Source organism: Podarcis liolepis (assembly GCF_965112155.1).
Source record: "Podarcis liolepis genome assembly, chromosome: 3".
Taxonomy (NCBI): Eukaryota; Metazoa; Chordata; class Lepidosauria; order Squamata; family Lacertidae; genus Podarcis; species Podarcis liolepis.
Window position 1 is genome coordinate 75,831,787 of NC_139557.1, and position 15,277 is coordinate 75,847,063.

The 15,277-nt window shown below is 44.1% G+C and overlaps 1 protein-coding gene across 1 annotated transcript; it reads left to right on the plus strand.

The window, feature by feature from the left end:
- Positions 1–532: 532 nt before the first annotated feature.
- Positions 533–8,942, plus strand: FAM89A (family with sequence similarity 89 member A). Its single transcript, XM_083496678.1, has 2 exons — positions 533–1,212; positions 7,835–8,942. The coding sequence occupies exons 1-2, from the start codon at positions 937–939 to the stop codon at positions 7,991–7,993; spliced, it is 435 nt and encodes a 144-aa protein (XP_083352804.1). The 5' UTR covers positions 533–936; the 3' UTR covers positions 7,994–8,942.
- The last annotated feature ends 6,335 nt before the right edge of the window (positions 8,943–15,277 follow it).

Genomic DNA, 15,277 nt, shown 5'->3' on the forward strand with positions numbered 1-15,277 from the left:
GAGCCACCTTGTTGAAAGTAACAAATAATATTAAGAAAACGTTTGACATTCACATTCCCCGCCCTCACAGCTCTTAATTTACCTCAGACCCGTGGTTCCCAACGTGGGGCACACGCCCCAGGGGGGGGGCAATTTGATTTTTGAGGGGGGCAATTCGAGAATGAGTTACTAATATTTAATGGCATTATAGCCTTCCTCCACGTGAATAGGAGTTCACTTTTTGAATAATAAGAAATATATGTCGCGGGGAATCAGGATTTCAGAGATGCTTAGGTGGGGCATGGCCAAAAAGGGTTTGGAACCACTGCCTTACTTATTTATTTAGGACAGCTCTTAAATTACCTTGGACTCAGTGGCGTAGCGTGGGGGGTTGGGGGGGCCGGCCGCACCGGGCGCAACATCTGGGGGTTAGGGTTAGGGGGCGCAAATCCACGGGTTAGGGGGCGCAAATTACTTGCCTTGCCCCGGGTGCTGACAACCCACGCTATGCCACTGCTTGGACCAAACTGCCTCCCTCCCCTTCTTTTTTTAAACTGCACTCTCTTGCTAGGCTATTCCTTCTCAGCAGCCCCGATTAACCCCCCCTTCCTTGCTCCTCCGCTTTATGACTAGCTGAAGAAAGCGAACCCCTCCCGGCCGCCACCGCCGCGCACTCCCCGAAGTCTTTCGGGTACCATTTTGCGTCTATTGTGCCTTCTTCCCTCCTCCTCGGGCCCGCCCTGAGCCCGCCTCTTTCTCCCTTTCAGGGCCTGTCCCTGTTGCGAGGGCGGGCCGAGCGGGGCCGGCAGAAGGGAGGCGGGCCCCGAGCGGAGCCGAACAGAAGAGAGCTTTTCTCTGCGAGAGAAGGAGGCGGAGGCGGCTCTTGTTTTCTTTCGCGGCAGACTTAGCTCAGCTGGGCTGAGGGGACCGGCTGGCCGCCTTGCCCCGCCGGGTGCTATGAGTGGGTCGGGGCTGCCCGGAGGCGGCGGCGGCGGGTCTGGGTTGCCTCCCCTGCCCAAGAGCCTGAGCGGCTTGTTGAATTCTTCTTCGAGCGGGGTCGGCCCGGGCGGAGCAGGCGGGCGCTGGCGGGACCTGGAGCGGCTCTACGCGCAGAAGTCCCGCATCCAGGACGAGCTGAGCCGCAGCGGAGGCGGCGGAGGGGGAAGGGGATCCCCGCGGCCGCCCAAGCCTCCCAACCTGGACGCCGCTTTGGCCTTGCTGCGGAAAGAGATGGTGAGCACCCGCCAGTTTTTGCTCTCTTTTTTTGCGTGTTTGTGCTTGGTGCAAGTCTTCCGCCCCACCCCCTTTTTAAAACTGCTCAGTTTTGAGCCCCGGGGCCTGGCTCGAGAACGTCGCCTCTGAGCGCGTGCAGAGTTCAATTCCGGCGCCGGAAGGCTGTTGGCGATTTCTGCTTCCCTCGCGCGCATGCCGGTACGATGCACACGGTGGAAAGGAAACCTTTTGTTTGTGGCAGGCAGGGTTCGAGTTTTCATCCCAGCTCCTTGCGCAAAAAAAGGCAAATGCTCTTCTCTACTGCGATAGCAAGAGGTGGCAGCACCCCAGTTGCTGGATCTGCTTCCCAAAAGGAAGTGAGATTGGCCTCTTTTAGGTGGGCAGCTGAGGGGGCAAGTCCTAAGCCCTTGCCTGTGAGTAAGCACATGGGTGTGGCCAGTGCTTTTTTCTGGGGGCACGCAGGGGTACGCATACCCCCTAAACATTTTGTGAATCTAAGTTTGGCCTCATTGAGGGGCAGTTTTTCAATATGAGTATGAAAATGAAAGTACAGTACCCCTAAACATTTTTTTAGGAAAAATCACGGGGGGGGGGTCAGCTGCCCCCAATCAACAACAAAAAACGGAGGTTCTGCCCCCCCCCCCAAATCCTGACTATGCCCATCAGTAAGCACCATTCAATTCTGGGGAGGTATGGTTAGGAATGTGCAGTAAGACACTTTTCCACCAAGCCCTTAGTGTTTACCTGTTGCAGACTCGTTTTTTTGCTCTCTTCTTCTTACTTTAATACTGTTTTTAGTTGTAGAGTTTTTAATTCTTGTAAATTGCATTTGGGGCTCCCTCTTAGGTCCAAAAGGCCGTATATACACATTTTTTAGGGATAAAGATATAAAATCTATTTTTAGATAGATTTAAAAGCGATAAAGGTGGAAACTGGAAGCTGTTTTGCTTATTAATCACTATGGCTACCTTAGCTGTGCTGAAGACCTTGGGCAGACCCTGTGGAATTTTTATACTTATTTATTTACCCTTTGAACAGTTGTGAAACTGAGGAGTTCAAATGGAGAATTGCCAGGAGGTAAAGGGGGTGGGGGTGGGGGCTGCCATTCTAGAATGACAAACCCAAAGGATGCATAGAGCTAGTTGTGCAATTCTTTGGGCCTAAGCCTGTGATGGTTACCCAAGTTGCAGTTAATGGATGCAAGACCTATCTAGGGATTGTGACTGAAACATTCCTCATGTGAGAGAGAAAAAGAAACTCAAATCGAAAGATTGGCAAACCAAAAAAACCCCACCTTGATAGCATCTGAAGTATGTCACTATTATCTTCCCTTTTAAAACACTTTTCTCATTCTGTCCTTCTCTTTGTTTCCTTCTAAAATAAAGTACCGTACTTAAAAGCTATTTCCTCTAAAAATGATCTTGTTCATTCTTTCAGTTCCTCTACAAATTCTTTTAGTTAGAACTAATTTTTCATTCTGCGCTCTAGTCATAGTTGCATATTGTACAAGCACACACGTGTTCTTTATATTCACTATTTGGATCAGAAGTGTTTTGTTCTGTTTCAGAAACTGGAATGTGACTTCTAGTAAGCAGGCTGCTTCTTTCCCACCTTTGACTTGTCTTCTGAAATGTAGGTTAATTGGCTTAATGGGCTTTTACTTTGCACAAGATTGGTACTTGGGCTGTGCACCAGATTGCTTACAGCAGCAGATTCACATTGGTTTTTAAATGTGACTAAAAACTGAAGTGCTTCAAATATTGTTACACTAGCAGATCATGTAAGCAAACAAAGTATGGGCTAGATTCATTTTGAATATCAAGCATGGTTTTTTGTCTTATAAACCTATAAAGCAAGTTAAGAATGAATCCTTTCATTGTCCCAGAAAAGCTTTTGCAAAACCCGCAATCTAAAAGGTTTTCCCATTTTAAGTGGTATACATATGCCTTTCATGAGACAAAAGCTTCAGGTTAAACAAGCAACATTGCTCTTAGTGAAACATGACTGAATTATTAGGTACGCAAAACTTTTCCTTTGGATCAGTAACATGAAACTTCCAAAGGCAGCAGAAATCTATGCCTGTCTGGCACACCCCTGATTAAGTAATCTGGAGCTATCTTTTTTCCTGCTGTAGGAAGGAAGTTGCAATGGTTGACAAGTTTTCATAGAATTAGGATGTCAGCTCATGAATACGCACAGCATGTGATCACTCTAAATCTGGCTATTTTAAGATGTGATTAAAAGGTATTTTCTCTTTGCAGTATTTGTGGGATACTGCTATCAATCTGCACATGGTCCTTGGAAACAGAACATGAAAGCATCATAGCATTGTCTAGTTCGGGCCATATGTGGTATACGTATGGCACACTGTATGTTAGGATCCTGTAAACTCCCTTCAAAAAACAGCAAAGTATCAATTTAAAATACAGAGTATTAGAGTCAGACACCTTCTCTTACACATGTCCTCTTTGCATTCATGACAGTGCCCGCCAATCACAATGTTGCATACTGATGACACCCTCAGCTTCGCTGCACAAGGAAGAAATTATGTGTGGTGATGGTGAAACATCAACATCACCTTGCCCAACCACACAGATAAGATGCAGCGCTGCAAACACATACTAGAGTGCCCTTACCACTGTGAACCACTCTGGTGCGTCCAGTCCAAATCCCATAACTGGGATCCCTGCAGGTGCCCTTGCACCATGCACATGGGCCGGAGATCAGCCTTTGGACAGGAAAACATACAGGAAGGATGGGCATTCCTGGCATATCACCCAGCCTCACTTTTGCATGGTGAACTTTTGGCCTCCCCTTGGCAACCATTCAGCCCCTGATGAGGAAAGTGTGTCTTTGTGAGAAAGAAAAGAGATCTTTTGCATGGTAGGAGGAATGGAGATACCAGGTGGTGGGTGTGTAAACAGAGTAAGAGGAGCTGGGGCAGTGGATTTTAGCTCTCCATTAGCTTCAGTAGGAATGTTTTTAATTTACACACAGCCAAGCTTGGGGAAGCTTTGAAAACCTGTTGTTCCTCCTCCTGACACACTGCCCATTTTTTATCACTCTGCTGGTGGAATTGCACCCCGTAAGCCTGGTGCAATGCCAGTGTCAATCCCCATCACCACTGTTTATCATTAGCTAGTGCAAAGAAACCGACTGGCATTTTGACACCCCTCTCATCTGCAGTACATGGTGCATAGCTTATTACTGTAAGTTTGTCTACTACAATTTGAAACTCTATGGAATCTGGAGCCTGGCTGTGTGGTTTCTATTTAATGTTGAGATTATATCTCAAAGGTAAAAAACAAACAAACCCTAATTAGATGGTATCACACCCTCCACTATAAATCTTACTTGTATCTTTTGGATAGAAAATGAAATTGTATGTTCTGGTAAGAGATATAAACCCAATTGTTTAGATTGCTTTTCTGATGATACCTAGCCTGCATATTTGTCTTGCTCATCCTTCACCCACTTTTACTTATAATTCTTAATCTTGCCACCCCCACAAATACCTGCAGTTGTTGTTTACCTATGATTCATTTCTGTTTTCCTTATGAATAACTAGTTGAACTGTAACACGGCTAGCCTTGCAAGTTAGTTTTGCCCATTAGTGGGAGGTGAGTGTTTTGCTTTGAAGGGCAAATGAGAAGTCATCACTAGATCCACCTTAAGGGGAGAAAAGCAAGCTTAATTTCTGGTAGTAATATCATTTTTGAAAGGCAGAATAAAATAATGTGCTATGATCTTGGACACTGCAATGCCTATGCTATTTTTCTTTCTCTACTTCGGGGCCGGGGGGGGGGGGAGCCTGGCATGAGTTGTGTGAAAGGCAAGAATGATGATGTGAGGTGTTTGATTATATTCATATTATTTTCCTAAATGTCCTTGTGAAAAGCTGCCCGTATAAGCTGAAGGTAGTTGCATATGGCTAAAAAACAGAAGTCCTATGGACCAAAAAGTTAAATACATTAAAAAGAACATTTATGGCATAGTGCAGATAATACAAAGTACTCTTGTCTTCCACATTCATTCAGTTCTCCATTACTGTGTAGGAAGGAAGGAGGCGGGTAATATATGATGAAGTAAGCCCTGAAAGAAGTTCTGTAAAATGCTCAAAGACTCTTGTTATACCTTGGGCAGTTTCTGTATTTAATTCAAGAATTTTAAGCGTTCAGAACAACCTGGCTTTGTACTTCATTCCTGTCCTTACTTTAAGCTACCCAGCTTCTGATGGAGCTCTCTTTTAAAATGCTTGTGTGAAAAGCTGGGAGTAAATAGGATGAAATTGTTGTAGTAGCTGGCTGCCCTCCGCAAGTGCTACAGCAAGCAAGCATCAAACTGAGTGTTCTTCAAGGGGCAGACACGCCCACTCAGGATTTTCTGGGCCCATGTGGATTATGGATTTTGCCTTACTTGCAAAAGAGGGCATACATTTGCATACGTTTTGTGTCATACGCAAATTTGCATTCTCTTTTGTAGGGTGGAGGACCATAAGATAAATCGGGGGCCATACAGGAATAACATGTCTGTCCAACAGAATGGGTGGTATCCAGCTGACTGCTTCCATTAGTGCAAATATTTCTCCATTTCTTTCCCCCCTCCACACTCCCCAAATTTGCTTTGGAAACCCCCAGAACAGATATGACGGGTGTAAGGAATGGAGATGGGGAAGTTCTGGATTTGTATATAAGGAAAGGCATAACCTGTTAAATTACTGCTTGCCACATAGCCGTTAAAGGCACAGAAGCTCAGTTCTCCCTCAATGCTAACCCTAAACCATGCAAAGAACTCATGTTTCATGATTTGTAAACCCCTTATGATACTGTATATCTGTCATCAATTAATCTTAGGCTAGCAATACCTCATTCAGTACAAGACCAGACATGGTGTTTCAGCCGGCTGGCAGTGGGGGTCACAAGAGATTTTAAATTTACAGTTATGATGCCTATTCTTGGGTAAAGATTACCGTACATTGTTTTAAAGGAGGAGTGTCTTTTAGGAGCATATGTTACAGCTATTTATTTATACCTAGTAAAAACTACAACAATATTACCAGCCAAGGTGAAACAGCCATCTTTTCTTTTTTTTAAGCAAAAAGGAGTAGTTGATCCTTTGACATGAATATATTCATTTAAGTGTATTAAGTGCAGCACCTTGCTCCCAAGAATCCCCGTTTCCTTCCCCCCATGAGTGGAAAAGCAATCCACTTCCATGTTGCTGCTACACCTCCCCAGCTTCATTTCTGTAAAAACAGAGGCACACACTTTTACGAGACTAGAATACACTGAGCTACACTGCAGGGTTGTCATACGGTATTATCTTCCGCCTCCCCGCTATCCAAGCAATATCAGCACAGCAACACAACTTTTTTGCAAGGATGCTGGAACCCACACTTTCCCAACCTCACCACACCCTCCCCCTGAGGCAATATGGATAGAGTAATGATGGGTTGTATTTATATTTGCATTGGTAGGATTTTTTTAAGTTTGCATACTCAGGGGAAAAATAAACTAGAGTTCAAAAGAGAATGGACTCTTTTCTTTGCTGGTACTTTTTGCTTTGGGGTAGACATGTTGTTGCCCAATTACAGCTATGCTCAATTATTTTCTTTGTGCAACAACCACTTATTTACTAAGGAAGATGAACAGGCACCCTCAGAATGAAGCAGTCAGTCTCTGGAGAACAGTTGAGTCATACAAGTACTAGAGAAGAAAGACCCCAACATGGCTTCAAAATGAATGTGGAAGTCTTTTCCCATCGACCCTTAATTTCTCAAGAGCATTTGTGAATCAGAGCTCTGCTTCATGCATTGGGGGGGGGGGCACTGAAAGGCAGGAATAGTATCATATCTCACAAAGCGATTGCTTTGAATGGTACCTACACACTTTGCTTCATCATTTTCATTCTACAAGGGCTAGAGACAACCGCCCCCCGCCAACAAATCAAATGAAAGTGTGGAGCTGGGCCTGATACGTCAGTCGTCCCTGCACCAGTTTGTCAGAATTGGGTTCTGTTGATTTCCTATGAAGTAGAATTCAAAGCATATCGAGGGAGGAGGGAGAGAACACTGAATGTTTCCTCAATTCATGCTTTCGTTCCCATGAAGTTGCTTCTCTCCCATAGGGACACACTGACTAGAACCTTCCCCCAGGGGAGTAAAAAACAAAAAGGAGGGAGTTTCAGTCCCCCTTCTCCCACCAGCCCAAGGTGCACCTTAAACTACATTTATTTCCCCACTTTATAAGAAATTGGCAGTGAGCCACTTCTGACACAGGTCTGTGCTAATCGCATCTGGTTTCTCCTTAATGCAGCATCAGCCTATGGTTACACAGATCCTCTGCTATTAAAGAGGGCATGGTAACATGACTTAAGCATCAGGAATGTTTTGCCACGCTGCTTCCTCCATACTCCAGCTTCCCCCACAGCTGTTTCTTCCTTACTTTGGCAGGGTGGAATCTCCCACGTAATTTAATTATCCTGCTCATATTGTGTAATTGTCAGGTACAACACTGATCTTCTGAGTGAAGTCATTGTGGGGAGCAAAATGTGCAAGCACCAGCATTTTAGAAGTAAAATTAAGCCATAAATACTAATATGTATGTGTGTTCTCTTCTACAAGGTTGGTCTCCGGCAGCTAGATATGTCATTATTATGTCAACTATACTCCCTTTATGAGTCAATTCAAGAATATAAAGGTGCCTGCCAAGCTGTATCAAGTGCAGACTGTGCATATGCTCTGGAAAATGGCTTTTTTGATGAAGAGGAGGAATATTTCTAAGAACACAGCCGTTCCCTAGAGTAGAGCTGAGATCATCGGCATCTAATTGGAACTTAAAGTGCATTCCTGCCTTGTGCTGAAGAAAAGACGCTCTGCTACTTTGCAGCCCATTTATTTCTGGCATGCTGTCAACCCGAGTTACACATTGTGTGAATCCTCCTTTAAGGAAAGCCATGTGCGACAAATTTTAAGGCGTCCTCAAGCATGTTTGACAGGCCATGTCAGTATAATTTGTGAACTGGGTCTTTCCAGTTTGCACATGTTGGAAAATAACTTTCTATTAACTGTGGCTTGGGATCATGCAAGGAAGAAATGACATCTGGAGTGTTCTGACATGTAAAACATTATTAGTAATAATTATATATGTATTTTGTAAACATTTGAATAGTCTTTGAACTGCTGTTTTGACTTTTTATAGAAAATCTTGTTAAAAGCTCAGAGCATTGAGGACCAACATGTACCTTCTCCAGTACTGTATTAGATAGACTTTTAAAAATCTCAGATACACTTCTGAAAGCCTCTTACCATATTCTTTTCCATTCCAAAGTTTACAAATGTTAGGAATCCTACCCTCTTTCCCCAGTGATCAGTTCACTCTTTCACTCACATAAGTTTTAGCTATTTTAATCCAATCAATTTAAAGTTTTGTAACACTTGGTATATTTTTACACAAATACAGTGAAAGCAAATGGGTCTTCCTTTTTGTGAGCTTATATAAGTGTAATTAGATTGCTTATTCAGCGAATAGTAATATAAATTTCACACAAACTGAGACCAACAGCAGTATTTTATACTCCTTAATACTTGGAAGAGAGCTGTGAACTTTGTATCTTATAAATCCAAAGGATGTGTACAAATTATTTGTAGGTTATTCTATGCAGCTTTTTTTTTATACTATTGTAACAGAAAACTCAAGCTTGACCTGTAATTTATTAAACTTTATACCAAACATGGTGTGTGTATGTAAATAAGTAAAATTATCTAAGTACAGCCAAGCCTGCTTCCTTCACAAATAAAACACAAACTGCCACCTCAGTCATGTTGTCAGGTTTTGCACAAAACTCAGAAGTGAGTATTCCGGTTTTTGAACGATTTTCTTAAGTCAAATGTCCAGTGTGGCTTCCGCAGCTTCTGATTGGCTGCAAGACGCTCCTGAAGCCAATCGGAAGCCGCACTTTGGTTTTCGAATGGTTCCGGGAATCAGATGGACTCCCAGAACGCATTCTGTTTGAGAACCAAGGTACAACCATACCAGGATGGTCACCTGTGAGACTAGATACAGAATAAGTCAGTTGCAATGGGACTTAAGTGTAGCTATTTTAATCTGGCTGTAACTTATAAATTCTTACTATGTGTAAAGGTGGTGGAATTTGCTTGGCTTTGGCTTTCCACCATGTACACAAAATATATAACAGCATGAACACTTGAATAGCTAGTTTAACTAGTGACCCTGCAATCACCACCAAGTAGGGCCTTTGTTGGTGACAGTGCCCACATATGGATGCAACCAATGAATTTGTAATGAGGGCACAGCCCTAGTACAGATTCTTGAATTGCAGACACCACAGTGTCCCCAATCCATCAGTAACGGGTAGCAACATGTCCCCAGGGCTACCTGCAGACAGTGGTCTGAATCTCCTTCATGCTTCACACAAGCATTGTTTTGGAGCACAATTCACACAGCAAGGAAGTTGAGCCCAAGCAACAACGCACTTATGTAGCTTCCAGAGCAGTGCACAGTCTACCTGGGACAAAGCCTGAAGCTCTATTCAGGGAGAGAATATTTGTCAAGTAACCAGAGAGAGGTGCAATAGCAGCTGTAGACACATACTGATGGTAACAACCTCTAGCGGCTTTGCTGCTTGTTGGGAAGCAAGGAATATGCACGCATTAAAGGTAAAGGGACCCCTGACTATTAGGTCCAGTCGTGACCGATTCGGGGCTGCAGCACTCATCTCGCTTTATTGGTCAAGGGAGCCAGCGTACAGCTTCCGGGTCATGTGGCCAGCATGACTAAGCCGCTTCTGGCGAACCAGAGCAGCGCACGGAAACACCGTTTACCTTCCCGCCAGAGCGGTACCTATTTATCTACTTGCACTTTGACGTGCTTTCGAACTGCTAGGTTGGCAGGAGCTGGGACCGAGCAACGGGAGCTCACCCTATTGCAGGGATTCGAACCGCTGACCTTCTGATCGGCAAGTCCTAGGCTCTGTGGTTTAACCCACAGCACCACCTGTGTCCCTTCATATGCACGCATAGCTGAGCCAATTGGGAAGATTGCTGCATAGACCAATAGCCTATCTGCTGCATTTGGCCCATTCCAACCACATGTCAACCCATGTGATGAATCTCCCCACCACCCTTGCTATTTTGCCTGATAGGTGAGCCTTGCTGGATAGCAGTCCACATTTCTGCATACTTCCTCCCTCCCACCCACTGCAACTGCTTCCTGCACTCCAACAGCAGCATACGCCTTATTTACACATTCTAAGATAAATGCCCCTTCACAGGGAATCTGCATGTTGTTGCAAGACTGGGTTTGGACCCAATCTGGCTAAGTTTTCTGGATAGCCAAAGGACATTGCGGGATTTAATCATAGAATTGTAGAGTTGGAAGGGGTCCCCCCCAAGGGTCATCTAGTCCAACCCCCTGCAATGCAGGAATCTCAACTAAAGCATCCATGACAGATGTTTTACATTCACTTACAGGTATTTATACCCCCCCCCTTCAACTCTAAAAAGCGTTACACTTGGGAAAGAAAGCTCTTTCCAGAGTTGATGGTGGGGAATTTTGCAATCTGATGTACTTTACATATGTATATTGAACCAAGCTGCAGGGGGATATAGTCTTTTAACAAGATAGTATTTTTAGCTAGACTATGTGCCAAGATACACACTTGTTTACTCAGGAAAGCCTTGAACTTATGCAGGCTTTTGCATTACCAAAGAAAGCAAGGGAACTGTTCTCTTTCATGACATATCTGCAAAACATAAATCCTGCTATTGAGATTCCTATGAAACTACACAAAGTTCAGATTGCTCAACTTCGTTGTTTTGGTCTGTTTCCACATATATTGAGCATTCTTTGGAGATTCACAAAAACAGCAGGATCTCAGGGAAGCAACGAAATGGCTTCCTGCTGTGGGCTTCCCTCTGTTGTCCAAAAAAAAGAAGTCAATATCTCTTGTGTCAATATTTTGAAATGTAGTTACATTTATTTTGGGCGAGCTACAAAGAATTCATTGGGATAAGCTACATTTAATGGCCTTATTAATGTCTTCAGCAGTTAAAAGACTTATGAAGATGTTTTCAATTTAAAAAGATGTAAAGACTCCAGTTTTTCTCATGAAGCAAAAATACTGCAGGGAAAATGTATCATACAATGCCAGTTTAATGTTCAATATCACCCAGAAGCCTGCCCCTCCCACCCCCAAAATATGCTTTTAAGGCTACAATATTACGCACATTTTTCTGACAGACAATCTCCATTAAATACAGTGGGACTTACTTCTGAGTAACATGCATAGATCAGTAGCAGGACAGCAAAGAGGAAGAAACAGCTATGGCTGATGCCAGAGGCCAGTCAAACACCAAGACTTGGAAACCAGTAAACTGCTCACTGAGCTGGTTATGCAACCATTTTAATTTTGCATGGGATTCCTGGCAAAGCCAGATGTCGTGTATGTCTTTCTCTTATTCTGGCCTTCCCAGCAGCCCAGCTGAGAGGGAAGAACCTGTCTGTTTTCTCCTCCTTTTCTGCAGTGCACAGATGAGTTGTCATGGAATGGCCGAATGCAGAGTTGTTGTGCGGGGAACCCCTCTAGGGAACCCCCAAGGGAAGAAGGTTCCGAGCCAGGGGATTGGTGGTGGGAAGACAATGTGTGGTCAGACAGAGGAGAGGACTGGAAGGAGGAGGTGTCAGTGGCAGAAGAGGTGACAAGGTTTAGTGAACCCAGGGTTTAGAAGCTGTGGCAGAGAGCAGCTCCGACTGACTCTGAAGTGGAGGCTAGAGGGGAGAGTGGTCAAGAGGAAGAGTAGAGGTTGCTGATGAATCCAGGGAGTCTCCCCCTCCTGCTGCGACCTCTCCCTCCTGGTCTACCAGAACACACAGAGAAATCAAAAGAGCAGAAGTTGATTGTGCACAGACACAGTCTCAGATTGCTGGGGAAATAACCTGGAGAGGAGTGAACTCAGTCCTCGCAACTTCCTCACTGGGGCAAGACTTGCTGGAAAGAGTTGCCGGGATTACTAGGCTTGCTCTGTTTTGGTTTCTTTGAATTAAGCATTAACTTACCTGACACTGTGTTTTTTATCGCTGACCTACATCTGACTCCGGCTCCTGACAGCATGTGAATTTTACCTTTATAGTAGGCTAGTTTCTATACACATCCATCTCAATCTTCAATCTAAGACAGCAAGAAGCATCAGAGTTCAAGGACACATCCCAGGCAGGAAAAATACTGGAGGTACAAAGCAGGGCTGTTGAGGGGTGTGGCTTGGGGAGAGTCCCAAGGACCTAACAGCCCTGGAAGGCCCCATTTTCTTCTGCAAGGCCACCAGATGTTAGTGGACTGCAGCTCTCATCACTGCCTACCGCTGGTCATGCTGCTTGGGGCTGATAGTTCAGCAACATCAGGAGGCCCACAGGTTCCCCACTCCTGGTTTAGAGTTTCATGCAAAATAGGCCAGTGTTAACTATAGTACAAATTAATGTACTAAGGCTGAATTCCTATACTTGGGAGTAAATCCTTATAAACTCAGCAGGATTATTTCTCAGCAGTCATGGATAGTATTTCACTGCACTTCCCCTTATTTGGAAGTAAGTTTCATTGCACTTGGCAAACATTTTGGAAGGAGAAAGTGTTTTGACACTAAATGCTATCTTGTCCCTTTTTGCAAAGTCAAAATTTCAAGATTTAATAATGCATGTTTTATTGTGTTATGACCTCTTGTTTGTATATAGCACGTCTGCTCTTAAGTCTGTGAGGTTTTATTTTGGGCACCCTCACCTCAAAAAAATGTTTATTTATCTCATCAGCCCAGTGTTCAAGCACATAGTGCTACCCCTCAAGGGTCAAAGAAACCATTCAGTGGAGTTGAGAGGACTGGCCCATGTGCAGTAATTCATGGGTTCATTTTAGACTTTCGGAGCTAGGCTCTGTCACAAACAATAATTATGCCTGTCTGAATTGTGCCAGCTATCGCTTAAACTGTTTCGACTGGTTAAACACAAGAGCCTTTTGAATCATTTAGAATCCGGCAGAGCCAGAATGGCTGTATCAAGATTCCAAGAGGAGAAATATATATTTTTAACTCCATCTATGGCTCTTTTTGTTCAAATTCATTCAGCCTAGTCACTTCTAATTTAAAATGTACTTAATGGGAATCAAGCTGAAGATTTTAAATTAATCCAGTGAAACTTTGCTAGATTGGTAATTAAAATGACATGTTAGGATATATTAAAGAATGTAAGATTAATACACTTACACTTGGAGCTTCTGGTATGGTACTAAAAGCTACCCTTTCAAGAAGCTGAAATGCAGCATAATTGATACAATACCTTTTATTGAACCAGCTAGTCTATAAACCTGGAAGAAAGCATTGGAACTCCATATTTTGAAGTAAGTTTAGGTGTCCAAAGGGGTGGTGGTAGGGAATAATATAATGTTTTATGCCAACAGCAATCTTCTGTCCTTGTTGGAGGAAATTAGGTCACAAGCTCATCCACAATTTGGCATGCTGGAGAATCAGCAAACTGATAATTGAACTTTGTTTGCTTCCTGTGCAATTTGGTTTGAGGTGCGATCCTAGGCACACATACATGAAATAAGTTCACCTGAAGTGTGACTTTGGAGTAAACATGGGTAGGATCAGGCTCTAGGGATCCAGGTAATTTGTAATTCACTTAACATGTAGCTTTAGATCTTTGGTAGGCAGTGCTGCTTTCAAATGGCAAGTGATGGGATATTTTATTGAAAGCTCCTCCACTTGCAGTTCCAACACAGAAATGTAGAATGTCAGAGAGGCGGCTAGTAGGCCTGGGCGATATATCGCCCAAGACCGGTATGAGGAGCAGAATGTGATGTCTGCTTCGCTCAGCAGTATATCACTGGTGAAACAGCCACCACTCCCGAGTCTCTCTGCTAGCAGCGTCCATTAGAGTTCCTTCTGCCAGCGGCGCTGCTAACAGAGGGACTCGGGAGTGGTGGCTGTTTCACCAGCGATATATCGCTGGTGAAACCGCCATAGCATTCTGCCCTCATCCGATGCAGAGAGAGAAACAAGCTGTATTGGCAAGGCGCCGATACAGCTTGTTCCTCCCCTCTGCATTTTTTGGTGGGGGCTTCATGAAGCTGCTCAGCTGAGGGGCGCGCAGTTGGCTCTGCCTGCTTGCCCATGAGTGGGGGGAGCACCGGGGCTGTCTCAGCTGGGGAGGGGGAACCTTCCTGATCCCCAGCTGAGCTGTACAAACAAGCTGTGTTGCCCCAGCCTGTGAGTGCCTGGGTGAAACCAGTTCCCAAGGTGAGCTGGGGCTGTTTCACGAGGTGCCTGGTGCAGGCCAATGCAGCTTGCTTTTTCAGTGCCGTGGTATATCGACAAACCGATGTTTGGCTGGCGATATTGTTGAAAAGCTGATATTGCCCAGCCGTAGTGGCTAGATTATAACCTTCTTCCTGACATCTACTTAGAGGGGATTTTTCAAGATGGGGGCTTTCAACTCCCCCTCCCACTTAAACAGCAAACCTGCTCACCTCCATATCACTGAGAAACAGCTTTTGAAACTGAACAAAGCTTCAAAAGCAGTTTGAACAGCACATCAGGTCAGGTTAGCATATCTGAAGGTTAAAGATTATACAGGGTCATCACAAGTCCCTTGAAGGATACCAACTGTTTCTTAGATCCCAGCAAAAGCTTTTACAGTTATGCGCCGAGGAGAGAGATGACTGGTTGTGATCTTTTACTGTTTGCTTTTATACGGCTTTGTTGTCATCACTGTGTTATTTAATTTCTTTAAAAGAAGTAGTGCTGTGTATTGTTTTATATATTCTGTTTTGTTCTCTCAAAGATGTAGGCCATGGAAAGTTTCCAGCCCAGCGTGGGGCTGACCGAGTTCTGTCCTCAAAGCTGCTGAGGATGGAACAACAGATGGGAGGTTGGGAAGATGCATTTTGTTGGCACAGGCTAGAAGTGGCATTTACCATTGGTTTAAAAATATTTTTGACATTTTTAAATAGTTGTTTTTAGCTATTTTAAAGTGATCATTTCATTATTTTATTCCTTTTG